We start from the raw sequence: 16,442 nt of genomic DNA, 5'->3' as shown, positions 1-16,442 counted from the left end.
AGGGACACTCAGCCCCAGTTTTTTCTGGGTAAGTGGTGCTCTGGATGGCTGCAGGTCCATCAAGAGGACCTTCAGCTTTGTGAAGTGCCTTGTAGGTTTTGGAGTACCTTTCATGGGCTTCTGCCATGAGCATCCTTCCTGTTGTTGATCTGGACCATTTCAGCTAGAGAATGGTTCTGAAGTGACACAATCCTCTTGCCTAGGCTGAAGTTTCTTTGATGCCTCTATGAAATAGCATTTTGAGAAAGGTATATACAAAGCTATTACATGCCAGAACAAAATCCTCATGTCCTCCTGTCCTTGCAGCTCTACCATGAGTGATTGGAGACTATCAGCACAGCATGGATGTGATCAATATTGTTGAAACTCAAGGCTCTACCTGCACACCTTCAGAGGATTTGGAAGCCACTGAGTGACTGTTAGAAGAGGCACAGGAAGTGTGAGGTGCAGAGGCAGCTTTGCTGAGTTATGTTGGGGTGGAGGGCTGGGCGTTGTGCTCTTGAAAGAAATAGGGCAACGAGGCAGAGAAGCGACAGCAAAGCACCAGGATCAGACACACAGGCAGGGTTACCCTGAGCAAGAGCCAGAGAGTACCCTGAAGGGCTTCTGCCAGGAAGGGGTGCAGAATGGGTGGAACTGGAGCATCTGAGGATAACAGAGATGCCAGCAAATGCAGCGCTGAGTGCACTGTGCCACACGTCCTCTTCAGGGCCGCTTTTCTGAGAGGTTCAGGCAAAGCTCTTGAAGGATCACAGGTCCTGGTAAGTAACCTGCTTAGTGTCTGCTGTGAGACTGATTTGTGGAATCAGTACGAGACTTCATCATGCTCATGCGGGTGGTGTGGGGACAGGAGTGCAGCTGGGCACATCTGCATGGTGCTGGTCTGGAGATGCTTAACTGGGTGAAGCATCATTAGGTGGTGTCCAACCAAACCCATCTCGCATCGAACTACATCCATAGGAGATACAGCTGACATTTGGGTCCACTACAATGATTTCAAACCCTGAGGGGCAACAACTCTGAGGATTCTGGGCTCTGCTGGAGCCACAGGGAAGAGCCTGCTCCTTCTATATTGGGTTTTTGGAGTGAGTTAATCACCTGGGCAGATCGTGTTTGAAGGGAAAAACAAAGGGGACGATGAATAAAACATTGTTATTTTCTCATGCGGAGTAGCTTGAGGTAATTTTCGTGTTTGGTTTCTTGCCCATCACAGAAGCGTTCATGAATTTCCAGCTTTGTCAGGACAGTATTACTTTTTTCACTGCTGATTACCCTCCTGGTGTGAACCGCATAATTTCTTATTCAGAAGAAGATTATTGTAGCCATTTATTTTCTGGCTAAAATGGTGTAAATAAAACAATTACACCAAACTGATTGAATTTTCTCTTTAATCCACGAAGCACAGATGCTGAATACAGAGTTCATTAAAAAAAAAAAAGAAAAAAAAAGTTCCAAATCTCCAATGAAATTTATTCTAGAATATGATCAAAACAAAAAAAATATATATATTTCTTTCTATTTATCTGGGGAGAAAAATGCAGCAAAGCTATATGCTGTATGTTAGTCTGCATTGTATCAGGAATTCATGCAAGAAAATGAGTTTCTATTCTGTGCTAAGTGACACAGGATTGTCCCTTCAGTTCCACCAATGGCCTTTTGGTGCTCAAGCTAATTATTCCCACTGATAAGGAGCCATGGAGAAGATGAGTGGCAAATGATGGTGGATGCTGTAAGGGTAGTGTTGCTTCTTTACATTTGAAAATAAGGAATCAAGGAAGAGGCTGAATAGGAAATCTCTGGTGGTAGTTACTTCTGGGTTGGGGACAAGAGCAGAGACCACTGATGTAGCCACTGCAGGGTTGTGTGAGTGAGCAGAAATCTAACTTGTTTTGAGCACACAATTACATGTCTGCTTTGCTTCTATGATGAAGGATTATATGGCTCAGCTCTGCTTCTTTTGATGTTAATTTAATTCTCATCGGCCTTTTGTTGTAGCTCAGGGCAACAGGCAGCAGTTCCTTGCAGGATAATAAATAGCAAGCAGCCACTCTGCTCCTGCACAAAACCCATGTTGAGTGTTTTTTTTTACAACTGTGGTGAGGCTGAAAATGCCACCCTCTGCTTTCCTACAGGCAGAAGTGTGGAATCCCTTCAGTCACGTTGGAACACCCTTCAGTAAGTCAGGATGTGAAAGTCACTCTCTGTGATAGGTTTCTGGGGACGTTTCAGACACATTTCCTCTGCTTGTTAATGATGTGAAAATCCTTCCTACCATAAATTTTGCCCAAGTGTTTAATGGGCTCAGGAAGCGGCCGCTCGTGGTGAGCTTTCTGGTGAGCAGCTCTGGTGCTGCCTAGTGTTGCTGGGCTATATAGAGTAATTCACACCTAAAACATCTTTGCTTTGGGCCACTCAGGGTTGAATACTGTGAAATAATTTAAGTGGTAAAGCAGACACATCACATCTTGCCTTTCCCTGGGCAGCTGGAGCTGGTGGGTGGCAACTCTGCCCATGGCAGGGGGTTGGAGCTCAATGACCTTTAAGGCCCCTTCCAACCTAAACCACTCTGTGATTCTATGATTTCCACTCCTGATGAGTATATTTTTCGGATTTTTTTTTGGTTTTTCTGCCTGCTTGGCAAATGACATACACATACATTGCTATGCACATTCTCTCTGCTCCCTACCAGCAACATCATTTCATTTTTTCCTTTTTTTGAGAACTAGAAATGACACTTCCATCCGAAGAGACAATGTTCAAACATGTTTTTGCCATTAGTAGGGAAGTCATTACTGTGCATTTTTCCAGTAGCTGCAATCACATTGCTCAAGAAGCTTTACACAAAATACGTGAGATAATTAACATTTTACCCACAGTGTGGCTGGAGAAATTGAGGTTTTCCTGGGCCACCCAGGTGGGAAAGGACGTAGCTCAGCACTGCTTGTGCCAGGGCCTCCTGACCTGAATGGAGCCTGACAGGATTAGACTAAAAAGCTTTCAATTTTCAGTCCTTTGCTCATCTAATGGTCTGGACTCTTACAGGAAGCTGTTTCACCACTTTCAGTTGTCTTACTAAATGGAATGATTTTCATCATATCACTTTATTGCTCTGACAAGTCAATGTGCAAAATGCACAAAAAAGGCTGGTGACCTCCGTGGGACATGCAGCATCCTGGAGGGCACCGGGTCTGCAAGAAAAGTCCCCTGGGCAGTGGCAGAGCTGTGGAGTCCATGCTGCTCTTCCCAAAGAGATCATTCATTTTTGCAAATGTCCAACTCTGGGGTTAATTACAAGCATTTTGCTTAAGTTATAGAAGTAGCAAAAGCCTTACCCTGCATTGCCCAAAGGAGTGCAGATGCATTAAGGATGAGAAGAGCTTATTGTTCGATTTGGCCAGTGAAGTTTGCACTCATTTGGGCTCTTCTCTGTCAGCAATTAAAATGATGGATTTGGGTGTTTGATGAAAACTTTGTTACATACAAAGAGCGTATACATGGGCTGTTTTTTCCCCAGAGGGAACAGGAATGAAGCAGTGGCTGCAGGTCCGCCTTTGGCTGCTGGCAGCTCTTCAGCAGAAGAGTTTCCTTGCTTTGCCTTGCTTTCTCTCTAAGGTATATTCCCAGGTCTTCCCTTTCTTCTGTTTGACTCTCTGATACCCCATAAAGTCTCCTATACTTCTGGCATATCTCATCCACCTGCGTGTGATCTGGGTTTTCTGGGGGCCCTTATTTCTCTTACAGGACACAAGTTCTGACTGTATTGATGCTCGGTGAGGATAAAATCTCACAGTCACATACCAGGTCTCAGCCACAACAGACCTGCAAGTACAGCTCTTGTTTGGAGCTGGATTTACCCAGAAGCAGCAGGGATTGCTCATTTCCATGGGAGCTGAGTTTGAGCTTCCCACATGCCTACACTGGCAAAAGCATCATTTTTCAGGCATGTTGTCCTCTAGCATTACTCCCACATATTCTTACACTTAATTACACTCAGCCCTTCCAAAGACCCATCCCCATGAGCAGCCAGCCCTCTCCTTCCTCTCCCTAAGAACACTGCCCTCCTCTTGCTCATGCACCCAAGCCATCACCCACTGCCACATACCCAACCGCTCACCCCTTCCCCTGCACCCCATCTCAGCCAGTTGCTTCAGTAGCTCAGGAATTACTCATTTCTCACTCAGTAAACAGTCTTTCCTCTGCTGGGGTGTTGGAGCTGAGTGTTGCAGGCAGAATACATTCTCACCTCCCATGGAACCAAACTGACAGCTCCATCCCTTACTTCTCCCATCAGTCACCAACCAAGTCCCAGCTGGACAGGCTCTGCTAATGCACCAGCAGTCCTTCTCCTCCTCCTCCTCCGGGGAGGCAGTCTGCCCAAACCTGCAGTCATTGTGCACATAAAGTAGGTCATCTGTTATATGAGGAGGCAGCTCGGGAAGTTTGCTTTGCTGTCTGCTGGCCAGGCGTGGACAGGCTGCACTGGTTCTCATCTGAGTACATGTAATTACACTGCATTCTAACATTTTCCAGCTTTAAAAAAAAAAAAAGGACCTCTTTCTTTAATTCATCACTAAAAATATCTTTTTATTCTCTGCTCTTTGTCTCTTAATTTTGTTGGGAAATATTCTGTAATATAACTTATTTTAAATGTGTCCCAAAGCCACTGAATGTGCAGAAAAAGGAAAGATAAGGAATTATATCACATGCCCAACTCAAAGTCTTTCTATCCCAGCACCATCTCTCCTGGGCTGATGTGTCTCTGAGAAATGGAGAACCATGAAATAGTTAGAAATGGAATAATATATGCACCAAGAATGAGAGTTTAAAGCTGCTGTTTCATGATGGCTGCAATTCCTAAAGCTTGCAGTTTTATTGAGGTATGTGTGCAAAGAGTGGGAGAAAATTGTGCCGCCTTTGCCAGGGCTTCACTTCTGCAAGCAGATGGTGAGCACCACATCACCATGTCCGGCCAAGGAGCCCCAGCAGCACTGATTACTGAATCAGTAGACACTGCTCTCATTGGGAGCCTGCTGTGTAACTGCTGAAAAGCATTTAACGAACTTGCAAGACGAATTTCCATTGCCCTGTTGTTCACATCTCTTTCTTGGGTTTGCTCTCTGCCTGCTCTTTCTCCTCATAGGCAACCTCATCTCCTCACAGCCAACCTTTGAGCCTCACTGCCTCTCTGCAAGCCCTTTTCTTTACACTGTCCCCCTTGTTTTTCATTCTACATCAAACTCATCTTCTTTTGTAAATCATGGCTTCTTCCTGTCATTGAACATCTGATCTGGAATTTCAGCTTTGTAACAGTTGAGGAAATGTGAATAGTAGAAGTGATCAAAGATGAAAGGGGGAGAGAAGCAGCTGGCCTTACTTCTATGCTACCATCAAGAATGTGCATAGCATCTTTGACTCCGTTCTCCTCAGTGCTGTGTAGGGAAATGTTGATGGTATGAATGGAATTATAATGCTTTCATGAAAAGAGAAAAATGAATGCTTACCACATCAAACATTTGACTGGAAGGTCAGTTATGCACAATTCTTATTTTTTTCTAATCCTAAAGAAATACAATTACAAGGCATGCTCAAAGTAGAAATCATCGTAACACAAGAATAATGCAATTCCCAATGTCTTCAGAGATGGTCAATATGCTGCTCATTGCAGGTTGCCATAGAGATGCAATATTATTTTCTTAGCTCAGTGATGTGCACTGAATTCTAATACATTTATAGGGATGGTGCAAGATAGTCTTTGCAGATCCAAAAAAGCTTTTCTTGCTCATCTTTCAAATAGCATTTGAAATGAAGGGTTTGTCTGATGCACAGATTCTTCCAGTTTGAGTAAATGTGGATACAGATGACATTATGAAACCTATGCAACTGTTTTTAAATAGTCTGAAAGATCTGAAATTCTCTTGTATTCAATTGTGTTGCACACAGTTGCACTGGTTTTGCTAAAATGGGATGTGAGAGGAAAGGGGGAATGAGAGTGGTGCAGAACACAAGTCTGTAGTATCCTGGCCCATAGATGTTTACAGATTCTTTCACATGGACTGGGACTGTGTATGGACAACTGGTCTCGAGAAGCTTGTGAGCAATATTCAGATATCAATATGAGATGAGCGCCAGGCTTGCTGGATAATATGCATATCCTTTATGTGGCTTTCCAATCTCTACAGCTGGGGAGATCCAGGAGGAGTGGTATGTCCAGTGTGGTGACCGGTGGGGAAAAGGCAGAGGGACAACTCACAGCATGGCTACAGGTACCAAGCGCCCTACCCTCACCAGGAGATGAGGGAGGAAGGAAACGTCTGTGTTTTGTCAGAACTAGCAGTTTGGTTTGAACGTATTTCTGTGAGCAGAGGAGAAAAAGAAGAAAGTTTGAATGGCTGAAGGAGCATCACTGTGGTCTGGTTTGTTTGTTTGGTGGGGAAGCTGTTTTGTTTACCGAAATAAAGCATGCCTGGCAAGTGTGAAAAGGCTGCAGACGTCTGCTGCTGATATGCTGACTCCCGTCTGCTTAGCTGTCCTGGAAGTGCTGCTCACTGAAGTACTCCAGATCATTTTGCACTGTAGTGACTACCAACCTACAGACCTTGAACTGAGCAGCCATAATAATGATATTTAACTTGTCAAGAGTGATTACTAGGGGCAGAAAACAAAATTGTATATAACATCAAAGTCACTGCTAGTGACTGAAATGAGAGGCCTCCTGCTCCTGTCCCTTTCCTAGGAACAGCCTGACTATCACCTCCAGAAGAAGCTGAGCCCCTTCGACTATGCTGGGGACACTCCTTGAGGAAGGCCTGTGTAACTCCCAGCCAGCTTGAAGGGTACGGCACCTCCTCTGAGGCCAGCACAGGCTGCCCTGATGTTCCCTGCGGATCCCAGGTGGGGGTCCTAAGGTTGGACAGCAGGCAATCTTGACCACATTTGGAGCAAGCAGAGGTGGGAAATTACTGAATGTAATTTCAGCAGACATGGACCGTGCAAATATACAGGAAACAAAAACATTCAAATAGACCTCCTCCTCTCCAGATTTGACCGATGCTTCTCTCATCATCTTGCCCAGCAGGGAGGTGGCTGCCCACCATTCTGCTCCCGTAAGGCACGTGCTGACCCCATTCAGCAAATTTCTCTGCAGAGCTGTCCTGCCATGGACTAAAGCTTGCATTTCACTACGCCGTTTTTCATCTAGGTCATTGTGCTGTTTCATGTCCACGTACTCCCTTCTCAGTGCATGCAATGATAAATAGCAGGTGACACAGCCTTGGCACAGTCCTGGCCAGAGGGTTGAGGAAGGTGCTTCTCTTTTTGTAGAGGAAGAGCTTAATGCTTGATGAAGGCTTTTCTCTGGTGTTTTTTTTTTTATTGTGAGTAGTTGTGCAGGGCCAGGGATTCTTGCTCAGGGGTGGCAAGTCCCACTGGGGCTGCACAGTATCCCTGGCAGGGAGAGTTCAGAAGTCACCTCTCGATAGCCATTGACAGGGGATGAAGCCAAGTCTCCCTGCTAGCATGGATCACAGAACCATAGAGACACAATACTATCCCCCTGTGCAAGGAGGTGTGCACAGCCTGTATCAATGCAAGATGGAGAACAAGGCTTTCCTCTGGGCCACAGTGCCCCAGGCCCCAGGGAATGTGTGAGTGTGTAACAAGAGGTCAGTGTCTCTGGAACCCCAGCCAAGCACCCACCTTGGCGGAGCACAGCCACAGAGTGTGCTCAGGGCTCCCAGCCCCGCAGCAGGCTCTGAGCCCCAAAGCCCCCCACCCATCCCCAGGCACTACACTGCAATGGAGCTCCTTCAAAGCCCATGAGATGCCAGATGGCTGTGCTGTGCAACGTGTTATTGTGTCTCCTTCTGCCAGGATGCAGTGATGCAGAGTGCTAAGCACTCTCACTTCCTGTCAATATGAACTCAAGGTGTTCAGAGTATTGCAGGATAGAGTTTTGATCTGAATAATTGATTCAGTTGCTATTTTGTAACTATTTTCATAAATAGCAAGCAATGGTCATAAAATCTGAACCATGCTGGCTGCTGTACTGTGCCCGCAGCTGTTCCCTGCAAGCTGAAAGCAGCAAGGCTGGAGAGATGAGGAAATAAGTGCATTTTATTCCAGATCACACAAACGTTTTGGGAGCGATGTTTCTCTCTCTCATGTCCAGCCTTATGCTCTATTGTCTGAGCCAAACTTTCTTCTTAATTGGCTGGCAGACATGGTTCATGCTCTCCAGAATATGTATACAACGTACAGAAAATCTCAGGACTGGACTGCAATGAGACAGTGGAGAAGCTGTGTTTGGTTTTGATATCTGGATGCTCTTGATCATTAGACCATTATTTCACTATCTTAGAATTGCTGTCCTTTGTTTAATTATTTATACAGCAACTTATAATTCTCTCGTCATTTACTGCCAGGATAGTAAATGGTTAAAAGGCTGGGCTTAATCTGGGATGTAAGTGTAGATATGATGCCAGGCTTCCTGTTTCTTTAAAAAGCTTTAATTTGTATCAGCTCATTTGACTTCCTTTGCAGATAATATCAGCCCACTACATTTTACTTAGGGAGGGAAGCACTGGCAGTGTCTGGACCCTAGCATTGCTTCATATCAGATTGCAGAGTTTGTTTACATTTTCTCTCATGAAGCCATCTGCTAAGAGAATTCTTGACTTTTTGGTGTTGGATTTTTTTGGTAGTAACCTGATTCCAAAGGATGAGGCTTAAAAAGTTTGAAACCCCAAGATGAGAGTTGGCAAGTGTTTGCTACAAGGAGTTAAATTCAATAGTACTCCAAAGGGTTATTAACACTGAAAATATTTTAGGAATGCAGAGTTGAGTTTGCAAGACCCAGATGACCTCGCAACATATTTTTCTTCCTTACAGCGCTCATTTGTAGAGAAGCTGTGCTTTCCTACTCTGGAGCCTGTGAAGCATCTGGCAACTTATGGGCTTTGAAGGAGCTCCATTGCAGCGTAGTGCCTGGGGAAGGGTGGGGGGCTTTGGGGCTCAGAGCCTGCTGCGGGGCTGGGAGCCCTGAGCACACTCTGTGGCTGTCTTCCGCCAAGGTGGGTGCTTGGCTGGGGTTCCCTCCTGCCTTGGTGCAGTGGGGCTGCAGGGTGGAATGGCAGAAAGCTGGTGTTTAACCAGACTTAGCAGTGTTTGCTCCGGCCTCCGGTGAGCGTCAATAGAATCAGTCAAGCCTTGCATCTGACCTAAACCTGTGTGTGCTGCAGAGCTGGTGCCTGCCTGGATCAAACGAGGACTTGTGCTGCTCTGTCCACCAGGGAAGGCCCCAGAGCAGCCTGGAAGTTCGAGTACTTAACATGTTGAGTGCTAAGGGCAGGACCCAGACTGCCCAAATCCCAGCACGACTGAGGCTTGGCACTTGGCTGTGGAGTGTATTCCAAGCTCCTTCTCCATGGGTCAGCATCTCTCTGCAGTCCCCTCCCTGTGCTGGCCCCACGTGGGGTTTGTTGTTCCTCTTTGGGTTGTTAGATGCTCAACCTCCTGGGGAAAAAGTGATGAAGTTAAATGCATCTATCCATGTGTTCAATGGATAGAGTAGTGAGCCAGGGACAAAAATTTGGGGTTTATGTTCTGAAACATTAATAAGACAAAAAGCCTTACCAAAAAGCAAGCGTGTTAATGTCTTCTAATTGCATTCCCACTTGTAGATCCAACTTCATGTACACTGCAAAACAAGAGTAACCTACCCCAGTCCTAAGGCAAAATTGACAGCGTTACACACCAGGAATATCAATGGCTGTTTAGAAACATACCTAAACGTCTCCTTGACCTGTGTGCTTATGTCCTAAACCTGAGAGTGGCATGTCTGGCTCTGCTGTGTGGTCCTGAAGCTGCCAAACTCTTCCCATTACAGCAACTCAGCTTCTGTTTCATTTGACTTTGCCTGTTCTTAAGTGCTTGGCCAAAATTTGGCAGACCAGATGTCTGCTGGAGGCTGAGAAGGTCTGGAAAATTTCAGCAGAAGGAGTTGTTCATTCATGTAGAAAATGTAACAGGGATGTTCAGGTGGGCTGCACATCTGAGCAACCGTGAGAGGGTTTTCTTTGAGCAGCTCCTGTGTCCCAGATCCAAGAGGTGGCAGCTCTCCATCAGTGCCTTCCTGCTATGTGTCAGTGAGCAGCATTCATGTGTAGTGCTGTTTGAAAGAGAAAACAAAAGGTCAGATGCTGATCTGAGTCACTGCTCCCTGGAAAACTTGGGTTTTGGAAGATGTTCACCAAGGTGTGAACCCACCTGCTCACCACTAGAAAATGGCGATGACACGGTGGTGTCAGAGGACACCATGATGTTGAAGCACTGAAGGCTATATTTAGGGGGAAAGAGGATTAGGTTATATTAATTCAAATTATTAATATTTTGATTGAGTTGCTTATGCCTCTCTAACTGGTTCCTGCTTCCATATAGTAACTTGCTAGCACGGATACATTTTTAGATCAATTCGCTCTTTTCAGAGACATCCTGGGATTTCCCAATATGGCCCTTCCCTTTTTACTGATGCTGACCTGGCCGTTGGAGCTGAGCACCAGCATAACACGCACTTCCCAGTGCTCCCTCTTGCCTGCTCTTCACATCACCATGATCCTGTGCTTTGTGTCCAAAAGCTATTATCAAATAAAAAAAAGTAGTTTAAAAACTGTTTAAAAAGGAGCTCTTAAATTACTTGACCACAATTCAATAGCAGAGCTTATCACCACAACTGAAAGCACTTTCAAATGCAATTTTGCTCTTGTGTATTGGCTATACCATTCCTGGACTAACAGAGTGTCATGCAGCTCTGACACTGGAATTGAAGCGATCATAGCAACCTTCTCTTTTAATCATTTTCTAGATTGTTTCATTTTGGGTCTCAGGACACCATTCTCAGCCCAGCAGTGCTATTAGAGTTGCTTGCCCAGGGCTGGAAAAGGTTTCAATCTCCACCGCATTCAGAGAATGATGAAAAAGACCCAAGCAGTACAAAGCAGAGCTTAAAGATGAGCCCAGATGCTGCAACCCCGCCAGGGCAGCAGGGCCCCCCCTGCTCCTCTGCACCAGCAGCACCAGCAGGGCATCAGCAGGCACAGCCCCATCTGCCTCTATCCGTGCCCTGGGTGTACAAACCCAATTTCCAACCCAGTTATTTTCCCCCCAGATTTTTGCATCTGAGCAAAGAGAACGCCCTGGGCTCACGAAGAAACAAAGTAGAGAATGGGAACATTTGCTTATTTGCAGCATAAAAAGCGCTCAACCTGCAGCATGATGCTAAGAGCAAGCAAAGGGGCAGGTTACCTTTGGTTTTTTTTTGTCTTTTCAGCTGCTCATAGTGAATGCTTTCCACTTTCATCTTACAGACTGATCACTCCTCTATGAAGAGAAATCAAAAGCACATAACTGGAGAACTGGTTGCTGACTAGGTGAAGGAATGATACCTGTCATCTCAGAACAAAATATGCAGCTTAAAATGCTAAACAAAACATGCCTGGGGACTGATGCTTGAGAACCATTTTTTAATAAAATGCAGTTGACAAATTGTGGGCAGGATTTAGATGCTTGTCTGACTGGGACACCCAATCTGTGGGTGACAGTGACAATTTGCAGCTGGAAAAATTAAATCTCACAGACCAAAAAATGACGCTTACAAAAAACATACTCTGATGCACATGAGAAGAGCAGGAAAAGCTCAGATTTCATGTCAGATGATATCTATAGGTTTCTGTCTTTTTAAGGAGAGTAGAGACATAAATGAGTGCAATAACAACTGGTGGCTAGCTCCCGGCCATTTAAAGCATCATAGAACCCTGAAGCACTTAAATGAGATTTATTACATCTGCCAGTGTCATGCTGAATAGATATTTTGTGGAGGCTTTATGTGTCTGTGGTCTTCAGTAGAATATTTCTTTAGTTACACAGCAATCAAATTGTTATTAAAGATAAATGCTACCAAATCAGAAACAAACACTTTAAACTGTTGTTGAGAGATTTATTTGAAAACATCCACATATCAGTCAGGCAGTGTTTTGTCTGGGGCAATTCAGCCTTCATGGCAACAGGAAGATCTGTATCAGAACTTCAATTGGAAAAGCTGAGGCTTTAAGGAATCAAAAGAGATGAAGAAGTACTCTACATTATTAAGCAGAAAATGCAAACAAAGTAGAGGTTTATGTGATCAAATGATGGATGCTGCACTAAAAACAAGATATTTGGGCTAAAGATGCTTCTCATCAGAGCTTTGGGATACATTAAGAGCATGTTACCTGGATGAGCAGAAAAAGAAAAGACACAACTTGTGATAGGCAAACAGTTTTAATTTCCCTCTAAACTGATAATGGAAGAGACTCCCAAAAAGCACCAGGAAAATGCTGACAGAAGAGGAACGAGGGAAAGATCAACTGGGCATTCCTGAAGCAAGAAGAGGAGAATGCCAAACCAGATTTCTACATAACACATAAGAGAGAAATCGACAGTTTTCTAGTGAAGAAAAGAGGAAATATATACACAGTCAGAGTTGTGTTAATACATAAATGAGAGTAGTTTTAATCAGAGAAAAAGAAAGGCCGGTGCATTCACGTCAAACGTAGAGCATAAAAGGTGGGCAGGAATGAAGGGGAAGGTACAGCAAAATAGGAAAAGGAAAAGAAGGCAACATCTGAAACAGGGGTGGGGTGGGGGAGGTGGGCACGGGCAGCCCATGGTGATGTCCCTGAGCAACAGGCTGTGACATCACCGCATGGCGGATTGTGACTGCTTAGCCCTCACTGCTCATAGTGGGGTGCGGGCAGAGCCTGCCTCAGTCTGGCTCGTTCCTGGACCCTGCTGAGCAGTTCTGCGAGGCTTGTCAGTCGAGCGAGGATTTGGCTGTGCTGTGTTGGGTCGTGCCTGGGGCTGCTTGCAGCATCTCAGTGCCCGATCCCACAGTATCGCTTCTGTTTCCCTGGCCCTGCCTAGAGCAGGCAGCTGGGGCCCTACGGAGCGCATCCGCAGCAGCGGAGGTGAGTGGTGCAGGGACACCTGGGTCCCTCAGGGGACGTGCCGTGGGGAGCCTGGCCCTGTGCCAGCGGGGGGCACAAGACGGCCCAGTCGTGGGCTTGGGAGGGCTTCCTGCTGAGGGCCTGCTGAGGGCTTTCACACCCCGGGACAGCGAGCGACCGTGACTTCTCTCCATCTTGCAGAGCGAGATACCACCGCTGCAGCTCCGGTGAAGGAGAGCAATCTGTCATCCCCGGTTCTCCCAGCCAGCTGCAGTGAGAAGACCATGGCCGCGGAAGAGGCATGGACATGCTCCATCTGCCGTGATGTGCGACAGGACGTCGCCTACGCGAGTCCTTGCAATCACATGTTCTGCCTCGGCTGCATCCAGCGCTGGGCAAGGCTGAGAGACAGCTGCCCGCTGTGCAGAACGGCCATGAAGACCATCCGGGTCTCTGTGCGGGGAGACAACGAGTATGTCGAGTGCATCGTCTCCCCGCCCGCAGTGCCTGTGCCCGTCAGCTTCGGCACCACCACCGGCCCCAGCGGCACTGCGGCATCCGCTCCACCCTCTGCGCCACCGTCCCCTGAGCCGATGGCCGCAGAGCCGGAGAGAGTGGGCGGCCTCCTGCCAGAGGTCTGGGCGGCACTTTTCCGGGAGAGACGTGACATCCTCGACCCGGTGCTGCCCTGGCTGGAGCAGGAACTCCGCCGCAACGGGGAGCCGCGCTGGTGGAAAATCAACTGGCTGAAGAGCATGGTCCTGGCGTTCCTGTGCCAGGTGGGGCCCGACAGGGACATCCTAGTGCAGTGCGCACAGCACGCCCTGGGGCCCATCACCGCACCGCTCGTCGACGCTCTCGTTGGAACCATCGAGAGCCGGTGCAGCCAGGAGGCCCGGAGGCTGCTGGGCCTCGAAGACCCCAGCGGCACCCAGGAGCAGGAGGACGGCCCCGCGGCCCCGTCCGGTCCCGCCGCCTCCCCGCAGGAGACCGTCGCCCCCAGCGCCACACCATGCAGCTGCTCTGTGGGTCCCCATGCGGAGGAGCTGCCCGGCACGTCCAGCGGGGCCCTCGAAGGGGGTCCTGGCGAGCCGGGTCCCGAGGCAGCCGGTCCTGCTGAGCAGGGCCGCAGCCACGGCTCCTCCGCTCGCGGCCGGGGCAGGAAGCGCTCGGCTCGGAGGTCCCTGCGCCCCACAAAGAGGAGGGCCAGCAGTGCCCAGCGCGCTCCTCTGCCCTGCAAGAGGCGGCCACCCCGGCGCCTCTAGCGGGGCTTAAATAAAAGATAAGAACATAGAAGCACGTGTTGTTCCTAGCATCCATCTTTTGAGACGGTTCGCCCTTCACGCACACGCCCTACACACACGCTGTGCCGTACGAGAGCCAGTGCTCTCAGTGCTCTACACCCAGTTAAACCCTTCTCCTGGGCCCTGTGCGGGGTGTGAGCTGCAGAGCCAGTGTGAGCGGGATCCTCTGAGCGGCGGGTGAAGGCAGCCAAGGGACCGGCAGGCAGCAGTACTTTCAATGAAAGCCTATCTATGCACTCAGGCAGAACGCTCGTTAGTTCTCAGTTCACGCGGCTTGCTTAACTGCAGCACGTGTTTCACACTGCCACGGTCCTACCTCTAGATCTGTGTCTGTGACAGGGGGACAGCAGGCCCACGGGCCCACTGGCCCTAAAAGGGGGAGTAAAGGGGAAAGGGAGCAAAAAGGGAATGAGAGTGCGGAGTGGGTTTTTTATGCCACTTCTTCATATCTTCTCCATGCTCATGTAGGTAATTCCACAAGGCAAGATGAGACATAGTCATACAGTTGTCACTTGCTCAAGCAGGAGGATGTCTTCTTTTAACAGCTGAGATACTGGATGATGCAGGTTGTGAGGAGACATCTCTCCTCTCGGCTTGGAGACTGTCGCTCAATTCATACTCTGTCCTGGAGACTCTCTCTTTCAGCTTGAAGACTCTGTTTCTTGACTAGGTTTTTGACTCTCTTTCTGGACCTGAAGATTCCTCTTCTTGGCTCAGAGATGCTCTCTTTGGGCTTGGAAACTCTCTCACGCTGTCTCAGAGACTCTCCCTCTCTGGGATAGTACTGAATAAGGCCCGATAAGCATAAGCCAGGCCCCCAAGAATTTGTGCCTCCTCAGATCTGCCTGAGCCGCAACATCCCAGTCTCAAATATCTGTCTAGGCTCTCAGGTTCTTGCGGATGTTCAGGAGTAAAGTCCCATGACACCGGAGATGCCCATCTTTCTAAAGTCTCTCCTGGGTCCCTCCACATTCCCCGCCACTCAGTATTCTCTGGCTTTGGGGAAGGCTTCCGCAAAATCTTATTAATACAGATACTGAGCGAAATGATGGAGAGTACAGTCAAGGTGTCCAAAAACTGAAGGCCTTACTCTAATGCTGAATGATGACTAGGGAGCACACACGCTGCTAGGACGAGCAGAAAAGGAACAGCGGCGTTCTCGTGATCTGCAAACAGTTTTATCCTTCCCTCTGAACAGAAAGGGCTAACACAGAGTCCTCTGGGGGATGTAGTTCTTCTTCCCTTCTGGGACAGGTATACACCCAGAAATATTGACAACCCTTGGAACTGGAGCATTAACTCTTTAACTCCCGGTGTTCTACATGATGTGCAATACCAGTAACAAAAGTCGTACACCCACAACACACACTCATGGACAAACTGTGCAGTACCACCCATGTTCAAGTCCACTTCTTAGTCCTGAGTCTATCTCTATTTTGCACTTCTTCCTAGAGGTATCGTACCCACTAAGCTTGAGATAATTCCCCCACCTGAGAAACTTCAATCTCTGTAGCCCGATTTGCTGTTTTGTTGTTTTTGGGAGGCACAGCACTTTCGTACCTGAGCTGCAAATTTCTAGTACTCAGCACAGCTTACAGCCGTGCAGGATTTCTGGAATTCTGATTTACGCAGGCTCTCAGTCACCTGGGCAGACCCTCTGCAGATTGGGTCAAATTCTTATCAATCAGCATGCGATACAGTCATAACTGAGACTCAGGGCTTGATAAAACAGATGCCCTTTGTCACCCTGACCATGGATATCCGCACACCCTGAGCCAGAGTCGGGGAGGAAGAACGAGACAGAGGAGCACATCAACTGCTTACACACTGTGGATATCTGCCTTCTTGCTGGTGATGCCAACCACAATGCCAGGGGTCAGGAGTAGGGGGTACCGCTCACTGTCCTTCTTCATAAGCATCTTAAAAATGGGTGCAGCATTCTCTTTTCTTGTCAGTGGAGACATTTTGACTGCCATTACTTTTCAAGTCTGATAGAGAGTCGCTTATCAACTCCATCTTCCAGTTCCTTGAAGACTGTGGAACAAACTCGTTGGGTCCCAGGGATGCCTCCCAGGCTCCTCAGGTGGCCCCAGACTTGATCTTCTTTTATGATGAGGGCAGCTTTGTTCCCTCAGGGACTGCCAGGGAAAATCAGTCACCT

General features: G+C 47.6%; 1 protein-coding gene across 2 annotated transcripts; it reads left to right on the top strand.

Annotated features, from left to right (window-relative positions):
• The first annotated feature begins 300 nt into the window (after window positions 1–300).
• LOC149918685 (uncharacterized) lies at window positions 301–14,467 on the top strand. Of its 2 annotated transcripts, none has more exons than XM_090138358.1 (2): window positions 301–761; window positions 13,179–14,467. In XM_090138358.1, exon 2 carries the CDS (start codon window positions 13,262–13,264, stop codon window positions 14,240–14,242), a length of 981 nt encoding a protein of 326 aa, XP_089994484.1. In that variant the 5' UTR covers window positions 301–761; window positions 13,179–13,261; the 3' UTR covers window positions 14,243–14,467. The 2 variants fall into 2 exon arrangements, with proteins under 2 accessions (XP_089994484.1, XP_089994483.1); XM_090138357.1 differs by lacking the exon at window positions 301–761 and adding an exon at window positions 11,904–12,998.
• The last annotated feature ends 1,975 nt before the right edge of the window (window positions 14,468–16,442 follow it).

This window comes from Phasianus colchicus, chromosome 3, assembly GCF_987193195.1.
Source record: "Phasianus colchicus chromosome 3, bPhaCol1.hap1.1, whole genome shotgun sequence".
Lineage (NCBI taxonomy): Eukaryota > Metazoa > Chordata > Aves > Galliformes > Phasianidae > Phasianus > Phasianus colchicus.
This window is presented reverse-complemented; position numbering and strand designations above follow the sequence as displayed.